The sequence below is a fragment of the Fusarium subglutinans genome (assembly GCF_013396075.1).
Source record: "Fusarium subglutinans strain NRRL 66333 chromosome Unknown NRRL66333_c0000407, whole genome shotgun sequence".
NCBI classification, from domain to species: Eukaryota; Fungi; Ascomycota; class Sordariomycetes; order Hypocreales; family Nectriaceae; genus Fusarium; species Fusarium subglutinans.
The window spans coordinates 1021-13482 of NW_023502470.1; the positions used below are offsets into that span (position 1 = coordinate 1021).

The 12462-nt window shown below is 49.5% G+C and overlaps 1 protein-coding gene across 1 annotated transcript; it reads right to left on the minus strand.

Moving 5' to 3' along the window:
- Positions 1-2163: 2163 nt before the first annotated feature.
- FSUBG_13842 (AGC kinase) lies at positions 2164-7983 on the minus strand (the record flags this gene model as incomplete). The annotated part of the gene is made up of 2 exons (XM_036678776.1): positions 2164-7452; positions 7501-7983. The coding sequence occupies 2 exons, from the start codon at positions 7981-7983 to the stop codon at positions 2164-2166; spliced, it is 5772 nt and encodes a 1923-aa protein (XP_036530692.1).
- Between the last annotated feature and the right edge of the window lie 4479 nt (positions 7984-12462).

A 12462-nucleotide genomic window follows, 5' to 3' on the forward strand; every position in this document is an offset into this window, starting at 1 on the left:
TTCCTTTTCTGCTATTTCCATTTCCCGCCTCGGCGGTGTCGGGAGCCGCAGCTGCGCGTCTCGGCATTGGTGCTCTAAGCCCAAATAGGGTAGATTCAGGAAAAATTCGCTGCATGAAAAACTGGAGAGAAGGTACAAAAGTACATCTGGTGGGTCTTCTTTTGACTACATCCACCTAATGCGGAAAGAGGTCGTGTGAGGTCGTCGTTGGTAGGATCGACCGGTCTCTCTCGCCTGCCCATGGCCTCGGTCAGTGCAACCTTCCTGCCTTCCCACACACTCGCAACTCAATCCGCATGCTGAATCATGCCCTTACCGTGTTTAATCTTGTTGCGTTAAGGGTAAAAGCTTAACAAAAGCTTAAATTTCTGCGTCGAAACCAAATTACGTCCCAACCCAACTTAGGTAACTACTTGACATAAGCCTGCAAAGCTTCGTGGCAGACTACTACCCAATATGTACAATATGTCTGCTCATGGTCTAGAATAGCAGACAAAAGACAAATGCCTCCATCGCACCTAACCAGACCCCGCTTCCACTCCCCTTAAGGTACCTACCTAGCCTGTAATCTTTTACGTACTCCCTCAGCCCATCTTGACAACCTTGGTTGGTACCTATGGATAATAGGCTACCTAAGGTAGACAGGCTAGGGGAGGAAAGAAAACATAAAACCTTGATCCTAAGCGATAAAAATATTTAGGTAAATTTAGCCTAAGTTTAGGGGATCTTTGATAGATTTATTTTAGCACCCTAATTCAAGGTCCGGTGTTTTCTTGCTCCCCGAGGACAGGCAACCCGCGACGCGATGCACTAATAAAAAGCCAGACACCAACTAGTCCACAATCTTATACCGAGAGCTTCTTGTCTGCATCTAGAAACTTGTCGCGTGTGTTGCATTTCTCTTTCTCTAGTTCGTTCCTTGTATCGGTATCGTATTACCTTCAAACCACTAGCCCCCAAGTGATGGCTTATTACAAGCATAAGCCGTCTATCCGTTACGGACGATGCAGCACTTACAACAACTAACTACCTCACCTACCAAAGGTTGATGATAGACAAGTGTCCCAGATGCCTACGTTGGTAGGTTAGTAGGTGACCCTGTGCAAGCAAGCAACTCGAATATCTTATCCGCCCTCCTCCTGGATACCCCCTCTCAACTTCTCCATTCCCTCCCCCATTCTGCAATAACCATAACACATATGCATACTGAGTTGGTGGATAGCACTCCCTCGACCCCCTGCACAATGAAACCATTTACGGACTTGATTGTCATTTGTTGTCAAAGCTGCCTGGACAGAATATTCACTCATGACTACAGACCCCGGACTACCTAATGATCAATCCCTGCCTCTTCACATTGCCTTTGCTTTTGCTTTGACTGGACTTATCACCATGATTACGTATCTTTCCTCCTCGTTAATTCTGATCCTCCTACTTTGGTCTTGCGGCCATGATACGTTTCTGAGAATTGCAGCTCAATAAACAACGCCATGGGTACAAGAAGTCGGCATTGCGTGCGCAGTATACTAAATCTCAAATACTCGCCTGGTATGCTGGGCTGGGAACATTGCGTGTGCATTGAATCAAAAATCAAGACTAACAAGTGAATGTAAACAATTGAGTTCCTTAGTAGTTATGATCAAATCCACAGTCATGGCCTTTATATCCGCTATATTGTTTCAGCGCCACTCCAAACATTCACAGGCACCCCCTCTTTTATATTTGTAGCCAGGGCCAAAGTGTCCATGCATCAGTAGCTGCATCCTGATTTTTTGTTGTTGTTTTTATCCCCTTCGATTTTTATGGCCCTCTTCTCGTCTCTGCATAGCTCCCATCCCCAAGAAACACATGACAACTATGGCGAAGGTAAGGGAAGCTCCAGTTCCTATATTGCGGGAACTCCTGGAGCATCTCACACAGATCAGTCTGTTCGCCTGCAACCCCTTCCTCCTAGTCGCCGAACCATCCGCTTGCATTCGAAGCCTTAATCCGCACGCAGTCTAAGTCGACTCACTTGTCATCGCTCAAACGCCATGCTGCATTTCATAGATACAAAGGAAATTCCAACTTGAAGAAACCCGGAGAAACATGCACAACATCTTCGTGGACCATGTTTACCCAGTAGCTCATTTCATGCCATGCACCGAGCCTGTATGGGGATTCTTATTTCCCAATTGGCCGTGGTGTAGCTTCCTCATCATCACCGCCATCGCCATTGCCATCGCCATCGCCATCTCCTTTGATGACTGTCAAAGGCCGAGGTGTTGCGTCTACACTGTCTGTTCCATCCTTCTCCTTATTGGGCGTGACACCTTCAGCATTCAGTCCTGCATCAGGAGGAGTACGTGCAGTAGCTTCCGCAACCACTTCACCATCCAGAACTCCAGTCTCCATCTCCTTTGAAGGCGTGGTCACGACTTGCGTTACAGCTTCAGGCGTGCTTTCTGAGCCCACCGTCAAGCTATCGTGACTGTTGGCCCTCATCATTTCAATACCGAGCTTCGAGCTGGGCAGACCGGCCTTGCTCAGTATCTGCTGGCTATTGCGGCCGTGGTGCTTTTCTCGACCACTTCCCAGTTCCTCGTCTTCATCATCAGCTGATTCGGTGCCCTCCAAGGTTCTATGTTCAGGGCCTTCTCGTCGCCCTCTCAGCTTATCGTTGCTTCGTGGGCGGTGTTCCATCTGAGCCGGCGCGGATTGCTGAGCAACGAGAGATGGAACTCCCTTTCTTGGGGGCTCAGAGGCATCGTTGTTATCTGTGATGTTCAAGCCCCCTTCGTCCCATTCGTTTGTTGCCTTGCGACTAACAACAACCGGCAACTCATCAGTCGTCACAGATTCCGAATCACCAAATAGTGATGATGTAATCGAGTCCTCACGGCTTGACATCATTGCATTTCCCAGTCGACTCGCAAAGATGGACGAGCCTGATGTCGGACTGTCTTCAAGTCGCGAGTTGGCTTTGCGGATTCCGATTGGGGCCGGGCGTGGCATGCTTGATGATTGACCTGGTGACTCGGGCCGCCACTGACACAATCCACGCAGAACTTCAGTAAGTTTTGACGAACTGATAGGTTTCTCAATTAGCGAATCAAAGTAATGCGGTGCTTGAAGCTCCTTGAGGTAAGCTGTGATGGCTACAATCGGTGTGTGAGAATTGGCATTCTTGGTCTCCCGAATCATTCGTGCCACATCAGCTCCATTGATTTGAGGAAGCTGATACTCGAGGAAAATGACATCAAACTTGATTTCGCTCATCGAATATCGAACAGCTTCAGACCCATTTGGTACGGATATAGTACGGCATCTCAGCTTTTCAAGCAACTTCTCCATGACCATGCGAGATACTGGGTGATCTTCACAAATCAGCACATCAAGAGGCCGGAAAGTAGGGCCTCCATCAAAGGCAATCTGCGAGAGCCGCCTTGAGCTCTGTCTGCGCCTCTGTACTCGGAGAAGAGCGTTATGCTTCTCGCCTTCGTTGTCTGATGAGGATGGTGACATGTCAAAGACCTGGCTTCTGCGATGTCGATGATGGTGCATTATGTCAGAAGCAACGGGACTGCCGTCCTGGGATTGAGAGCCCACAGTAAGTGACCTCGAACGTCCGGCAGATGAATTGCTAGACTGTCGCGGGGTTGATATAGTCTTTTGGGGAGACAGTGACAAAGGAGGAGGCGCCGCACTGCGACTCTGGACTGGAGACGATGCTGCGACCGTTGTGGCGGCCTTTTGCAGGCTTGGGGGTACCTTGGGTATCTCGAATGCCGAGCCTGGCTGCAGAGATGCGGCAGTTGATTGGTGAGATAGGCTGGAAGAGTTACTCGACGCCTTTCGTCGTCCCTCGGCACCTTGACCAGCGACAAATGAAACCAACAAGGGTGATGATGGTTGGGAGGCTCGGTTGGGTGACGCACTTGTATGACCAAATCCAGATGGCGATTGTGCTCGATTTGTCGCCTTGGCATTGGAGATAGTTCTGGAAACAGGATTTGAGAGGACAGGGCTGCCTTCGAGCGACGGCCCTGGTGATATAACATTGCTGGATGCCCCGGGGCTAACGGATGTTCCTTTACTTTGCGTGGCTAGCGCCTCGGCTCGCAGCTTTTGGATCACGTCCTTGTTGGCCTTCTCCAACACAGGCAGGTTCTTGAATGAGAATGAGCCGAAGTCGTCCATCGCCACCGGCTCGCTCAGACGTCTCGATTTCAGATCTCGGACATGTGGGGGAATATGCAGTGGCATCAATTTTCGGTTTATAGAGTTGACCTGAGACCGGACCCGCGAAAGCGCATCATGGGGCCGTTCAGCATACTCAGAGCCAGCTGCGGAGGACTGAGGAGACGCCTGATCTTCCATCTCTTCCGCAAAAGACTGCAACACTGCCCCTCTGGCGTCGAAGTATTCTGTGTCCTCAGGATTCTCAGGCTGTGGGACAAATTGGGCTTCGTCCTCCAAAAGCGTTTCCCAATTGACATCCTGGAACCAAGGGTGGTGGCGAATCTCTTCACCACCAGAGGCGAACTTGTCATCGCGATTGGAGCCTAGACGCTGGTGAGGCTCCATGCACAGGAGTTTATTGATCAAGTCTTTTGCCTCTTCGGAAACGGGCTCACATTCATTCTCGTCCGGCCACTGGATCTTCCTTGCTAAGATATTCTCGAAAACCTCTTCGGCCTCACCGGCATGAAACGGGGGGATACCATAAAGAAATTCAAACAAAATACAACCAACCGACCACCAATCGCTGGTTTCATCTTGTTTGTCGCCCTTTATAGTTTCGGGTGCGAGGTAGTCAGGTGTTCCCACGAAACGTCTATTTGTATCCTCAGGGTTGAAAAGCGCCATTGGAGGTGGCATCATGTTGGATAGTGGTAGAGAGTTCCTGGCATGGCTATCCATACTCTTTCTCGAACCAACACTCATGGGTAGATCGGGCGAACCTTGCGCAACTGCCTCCTCATCTAGGGGTGACCTGACGCTGTTGGATTGGGATGCCATCTCTGCGTCATGCAAGGAAAAGTTTGTGACCATACGGGCAAGTGTCTCACTGCCACCACTATCGCTTCGGTGTGTGCCTGATACTCGACGAGTCTCTTGGCCAAGACTGAAATAAGAGGGTTGTGCCAAGCTTCCGACTTCAGGTGTCATCTGAGGCGTCTGACCAGGGGAATGGGTATGTCCGTGGAGATCAAGTGACGCTGATCTGGATGAAGCTATAGAGGCAGATCGTGCAAAGGGTCCTTGTTTGAGCAGGTCTGGTGTTCCATCAGAGTTTTCACTATTCAATGCTCGCTTTTGCCGGCCGACCAATCCCAAGCGAGACAAGCCAAAATCTGTGAGCTTAAGGTGGCCTTTCTGGTCAATAAGAAGATTGTCTGGCTTCAAATCACGATGAATAATGCCTCGGCTGTGAAGATGCTCAACTCCAAGGACAACTTCACCAAGATACTTCTTCACCCATTCTTCGGGGAGACCACCCAGAACTTTGATTAGCGAAGCACAATCTCCACCATTCAAATACTCCATCACCAGGTATAGATAGTCCTTGCTCGAAAAAGTCCAGTAAAGCTTGGCAACAAAGTCGCTTTCCCCCTGCCACATCATAATAGCTCGTTCCGCTTTGACATTGCCGACTTGGTTCTTGGCGACCATATCGGCTTTCTTGAGTACTTTGATTGCGAAGTACTCTCCTGTAGACTTCTTCTTTGATAGATACACACTACCAAAGGCACCTTTGCTGATAGGTTTGATAATCTCAAAATCTTTGATAGATGGCTGGGTTGGGCGAGGTTGTGGGGGTGCTTGATTTGCACCTAGGCGAGGCGATGGCGGAGGCTTCATGACGAAATCAGAAATGGCTGCTGAAGATTGCCTCCGGTGATGTCTGTGACTGTATGTGGCAGGTGAACTAAAGTCACTGCCCGGAAGCATAGGTGACGCCTCTGGAGACACGACACCTTCTTGGGACATTGGAAAACCCCTTGCTTTAATGCGTAAAGGCGAAGACGGCTGTCCTGGTCTCGAGGGTGATTCCTGCCTGTGAGGTGAAGAAGTACCAGGTAAAATCAGACTCCTTCGGTGTCGCCTTCTCGTGCTCGCGGCGCGACGGAGGTCTCCAAATTCAGATATGGGCGATTCGGTCCTTGGTGCATTGCGAGATGCCACTGACGACGATCGAAAGCTGCCTTCGCTATCAAGAAAGTCGCCTTCTAGGTAGACCGAGTCTCTACGAGTATCTCGTGCCTGAATCCCAAGGCTACTCTGCCCGCCAAAGTGAGATCTGGGCGTAGGACACTCTTTAGGACTGCTGGATCTAGTAGAGGCCACAAACGACGTTGGTCTTGATCGGTCTTTGTTTTCAGAAAGATTCATCTGGCGAAGGGCCGTGGCTAGCGCAGATGGGCTGTTGAGGGACTCCGTGAAGCTTTCGCTGCCTCGCTGCAGAAGATGCTGAGGTTCAGAGACAAGGGGTTCTGGAGGTATATCGTCGTCGTCTCCAGTACCTTCATCACATGTGTCACATTGTTCGTACTCGGAGTTGAGCCGTTCCTCTTCTGTCGAGTCGGTCAATTCGCCGTTGGCTATGCGAGCTGCCTTCCTCAGGGCCTCGTCGATACAGTCTTGGACCAGGCAAGCCAGTTCGATACGAATACGTTCAGCATATTCGATAATTTTCCTATGACGAAAAACAGCGTCGACCTTGTTCCTAGCAACCTTCTCAGTGTCAGCGCACAACAGAGCCAATCCTTGTTCCTGCTCCAGAGTATTGGTGCTTGGTGATTGCCATTGCAGAACCTGTGATATTCGTGACTCAGATTGCGGGGATTGCGTTCTAAAATCGCCATTTTGTTGGGCTGAGGACTCCTTTATCGCAGGTGTACTAATCTCAATAGCGGTATCGCAAAGATCCATGAGTAGCTCAACAATTCGAGCCTGAGGTCGTCGAATAGCGAACGAGCGTGCCCTAGTATGCCCAAGTCCTCCAGAACGTTCCCTCGATCGAGGCAATGAACTTCCAGGTGACGACTGGGTTGATGGCGGCGGCCCAATTGGCAAACCTTTGTATTCGGCGACTGGGACAGGTGTCTGATCACCAGCAAGTGACCGGCTCTTGCGGGCCTCTAATGCGTCGAGCACCTTGACAATCGAATGTCGATGCTCAGTCAGACTTTCCTGTGCCATTTGAACATCCATCTCGGCCCGATGTTCTTGCAAACACAAATCGGTGTGTTTCTCAAACCACCATCGAGGGATCTGGCGTTCGCAAATGCGGCAGAGGACCGGTGGCGGAGGCTCTTGTTGCTCGGGGTCGTCAAGTCCGCTCTCAGCAAGTTGAGTCAGATAGCTCGCCAGAACTTCAGCACCTGAGCCTAACGAGTCCACGATTACGTTGGGAAGGTCGATCTTGATTTCTCGTGGAGCTATCCAGGGGCGAATCATCCACATCGTCTAGACGAGATCAGTATTGCACGGCAAGCCAACATCGACGGGTCTTACATGGCTCTCTCCACCCGAGACACTGTCGTATACCATAATGCCTTGGGCTTCGAGGTCTACAGCATGTGACTGCTCGTTCTCGGGGTCATTTTCGAGGTCGTCGATAGGTAAAAGCTTCGAGAGGGGTCCAAGATTGACAGCGAATCGGACTCGGTGGCTCCGAGAATCGTCTTTCTTCATAGATTCGACAACTTCGGTGAACACATTTTTGTTGTCGCTAACTATCAGGTCGGAAATAGGCAGGCCATTAACTGTCTCGAACTGGGTGCCTACAACATCAGTCCACGAGGGACTGACCCATTTGATTGTTCCATCGAGATTGAGGTCCACGATGGTATTGAGAGTTTGTTCAGCAGCTTCTCGAAGCTCCTCGCGCTCTTCCCTGATGTCCTGGCTCAAAGACCTCTCCATAGCAGTTGTTTGTTGTGCCCTTAGAGAGGCAACTGCCGGGGGTGCCAGGGTGGCGACGGACGGTGATTCCATCTTATCTCAAAAGCGACTGATGTGCAAATCAGGAATATATAGTGCAATGGATGTTTCGCAGGTATCGTCGACCGTAGGATTTTGGGCCAGGGCCCGACGTCAAGATAGCTGGCAGCTCCAGCAGAAGCACAAGTGGGGAGACTCGGGGTCTGGCAAGGGCGCCAGAACTACAGACCCGCGAGACTCGGAGACATGACTGAGGGTCGACAGCGAGGGTTCTCGGGCTGACGCTGTACAACTTCTAGGCATGAACCAGAAAATGAGGTCGAGATCGAATCGTAACCCTAACGCCTGGAAGTCAAAGGGGTGACTTTCTACAAGCGTGCGAGCGCCTTGAGGTGTAGCCGAGAACGGGGCCAACCGCCGTAACCGTGAGTACCTGCTCGGACGAGGCGAGGTGAGGAATAAGGGAGTCGACTCGAATTGACAGCACAATCGATATATCTCGTTTTGAAGTTGCCTGGTCTGTTTGGTCCTCGGGAGCTTGCTTGTTACTGCAGAACGGGGTTTAAGAATCGCCGTTAAGCCTCGAAGGGGAAGAAAGGCAAAGTTTCGCCCAGGTGAGCCATGGCTCCTTGGGCCATCGTGAAAGCGCGTTCCTCTCATGATCAATAAGCGGGGGAATGCGCTGCTGGACCAATCACCCCCCACCATCTCCCGGGAATCAAGCTCCTAGCCCTGCAAAGCTACAACATCTTGCGGTTATGGTATTTTTTTTTCTACAGCGCTTTACGGATGCTGAGGGTCTTGATGCAAGCTACCTCCTAGCTAACCTATTGCCTCCACCCATGATGTTCCACTGTGACTGTGCAGTGGGTGCCCGAGCACCAGCTTTCCAATCAATGGCTTTGCAATCCACTGCTTCTTGAAACCCTGTTGATATCAACTGAATGCCCCCCAATTTCATATAGGTTTTTCATTCGCTATGCTCGCCAGAACCGGAAACATGTAATACCAGGTAATTGTCTACTCTAGTGATTTCTAATGACATTGATACCTTCCTAGGTATTGAAGTAATTCTATCCATCCCCTCAGGAGGATAACAGGGTACTGTGGGGTGGGTGTTTGATTTGTTTGGCGGGCGTTCTACAAAGTACAAACTAAGGTACCTATCACCAGCCTTTATTAGGTTGTCGGGCATTGTTTCATGCAATACTAGGCCCGTCCCTGGAGGTTCCCCCCTCCAGTTTCTTCCAGCAACGAAAGCTATTGTCGCATTGATAAATGGGTGCAGTCGATGGATGGACAGACTACCTAGAGAGACTGAAAGGGGGGGGGGGCATTGAGATTCCTTCCTCCAAGCATAACACGAAAGGCAAGACATTAACTTAGTACCTAGACTGTTTGTGTCGATCGAGATTCCGTCCCCAAACTATCCTTCCTTAAGCCCATTTAAGAGCCGAAGAGGGAGTTCGTGTGCCATCAGAGGATAAAACATGGAAAAGTCTCTTTCATCAGGTGCCTCTTTGCGGCTGCAGCACGAACATCGCAGAGCGTAAAACTGATGATCTCCGCCTCCTGTGGCAGCATCACAAATCTTGTCCACCAATCGACAGCCCAATGGCCTCCAGTTTGCTGCTGTCTTACCCGGGGGCGCAGACGCGGCCGTCGGTGGTGCAGATGCAGATGCAGGCGTTGACGGAGGTAGATCTCAAGTAAGCATCCTGCCCAGGTGACGGGTTGCAAAGGGTTATCATTGAACAGGCCACTGGCCAACAACGGGCGTCGCGGAAACGGACCGGGCATTTGAAGCAGAAGCAAGTCCATAGGCAGGCAACATTTCGTCAAGCCGCAATTGCTACGTCCCCCTTGCTAGCCTTTCCCACATCTCCTTGCGGTCGTTCCGGCGTTGTCTTAAGTTTATCAGCTAAACCACTATTTGCGAATATGAATAGCTTCGCTTTCAGGGTTTCAGTATCCAGTATGTGGATTCATAGCGGCATGGCAACCTATAATCCAAGGGTGATGGTGTTTTCTCCTCATACCACGTGCGACTGATTGTTGTCTTGGTTAATTCTATAGTGGCTTTCCCTGCTTGCGCTCGATGAATTGCATGCTTGTTTCCTCGATTAGTGTTGCAATGAGTTAGGAGGGTTGCAAGTGTAAGTTAGCTGCGCAGATACAGCGGCTTTGTCACAATTACATCGACATGGGCTATGGATATGGGCATACCTAGTGACGGAGAGTGCATGATCAATATTATGGTGCACCCAGTGACTACTCCTGCTGCTGTGATGGGATGTTCGCATATTTTCTATATGTTTCGTGGGCCATGTTATTACTGCTCACCGCTGCCTCTTCTTTTCACACGGGCTGACCTCATCTCTTCTGCGCGAATCATCAACTCCACGTTCAACTGGGGCAATCAAGACTTTTACTTGGGTGAGTGTCTCGATTTTACAATAGAAATGAGCTGATGCTGGTGCTGCTTCCCATCCCACCCCAAGATTTTAGCTGCAATACCAGTCACCATCATCTTATGTCATGTTACCCGTTTGGTGACCCGAGTGTTTACACAAGCCTACCTGGCCGAAATAGATACGTAACCATGACCAATAACACCACTGATTCAATGCTTGAGCATCCAAGATTCAACAGTTGCGAAGTCACATTTCATGCACCTACTTCAACTGCCGTATTTTTGCCAGTGATTCATCTTTAAGACTCTTCTGAGAGGATCGAGCTAGAAGTCGGGAATAGAGGAATACGAAGCTACATACCACAGTTACCTCCAAGGTACATTGAGTAACTGTTTGTTTGAAGTCAGTGAACTGGCACTTTCTTACATCCATTTATTAGTTATATATATAGGTAGTGACTTTATCGTGTGTGTCCAGTAGATAACGTCTATCTCACAGGGATGACGAGGGACGGATGAAATCTCTGCAAAGAACTACAGGATTTCGAAGCTGGTGAAACAGTGCGAAGCCAAAGTGCTCAGCATCTGGTTTCCCTGCCACTTGGCTGCTGGAAGTTGAGCGAGACCTCGTTGTCTTGTTCCTAAAGACCTCCCTTTCCCCGAGACTCACACTCTCACAAATCTGATAAAACCCTTGAGAAACTAAGGGCTTGTACGCTGCATGGTGATTCCCTACCATCTCTCAGCACGTTCACTGATCTGACCACTGCTTCGACTGAGGTCGGTGAAGTTTGTAAACATCTATTATCATTTATTGGCGTAATTATTGAGACTACATATGCATTAGCTACAGGCTAGTGCTGATACTTCCTAAGTTGTATATCAAATATGGCGTTGTGTTTGATGCGTTGCTTTGATCTATCAGATATTGACAGGGTTTACACAGAGCCAATTGCCCATGAGTAGGTACCTAAGTAACTCTCGAGTGGTCCTAGATTATAGCCTATAACTAAGTAGGTACCTAGGTATTGTAATGAACAGTATGTGTTTTTTTTTTTTTTTGTTTTTGGGGGGGGGGAGGCGGTTTATAAAAAAGAAGAAAAAAATCAGTGGTACACATCACTGGGTACGGAGTAAATGCAAATCAATAGATGTCAAACTAATAGCGGATGCGAAAGCCCGTCCGTTCGCGGCCATGGGGTACCGAGTGCGGGGCAACGTCAATTCACAAGAATGGGACGGAAATCTACTTGGTATGCTTCCACTGTCAATCAGACTCCTGACCTCTCAAACCGGACGCTTCAGTGCCGCTTCAGAGGACTGAACTAGTCCCAGAACTCCGAACTAGTGATGCCGCCTCTCTCTTTTTGATAGCTTCCATTGTTGATGATATGAAGGATTAATTCTGTTAGGCCTTTATCAACCCAAGGTAAGGGGCTAGTCATCCCAATGTCAAAGAACCGGCCTTTAACTACAGTGTAGATAGTCGTGAATGCTGACACCCGAACATCGCTTACCCACCTTACCTGTATAAAGACGTTTTTGACTGGTTGTAACCTTCCAGCTCAGCCCAGTAGGTAGGCCAAGGTGCATCACGGTAAAGGTACATTGAGTTTGTAGTTTGTACCCAGGTAGAAACCATGGATCGCTGCACAACTGCCTGGACCCAATGCAGTGATTTGGTGGCGCCAACTCACACGGGGCTCTGACTAATACGTTTACGACTTCTCCGATTCTAGAATTCCCACGATCATCAATCTGACCGGGCAATAAACCTCTTTGCTCAAGTATCTCAAATCATTGCAGCAAGCTACTATACCTACTAAGTATATGGCACTAATGTGGTGTGTGTTAATTGCCTCTCACTGATCAAATTCCTGTAAATGACAAAAGGGCATACTCCGTACAACCTAATGCCTACCTGAGTCGGGTCGGCATTATACACAACTGGGGCACCTCCGATCCCCAACGGTTCATGATACAGGAGCACAGCCACGACAGTCCTTTCTACGAGCAACAGTTTTATTCTGGCGATTCCGCGTCCAACCTCATATACTTCATAGGTAGTTCTTGGGGTCCAAGTGACTGACGCCCGACACTACTTCTCACAGGCGGCCAGT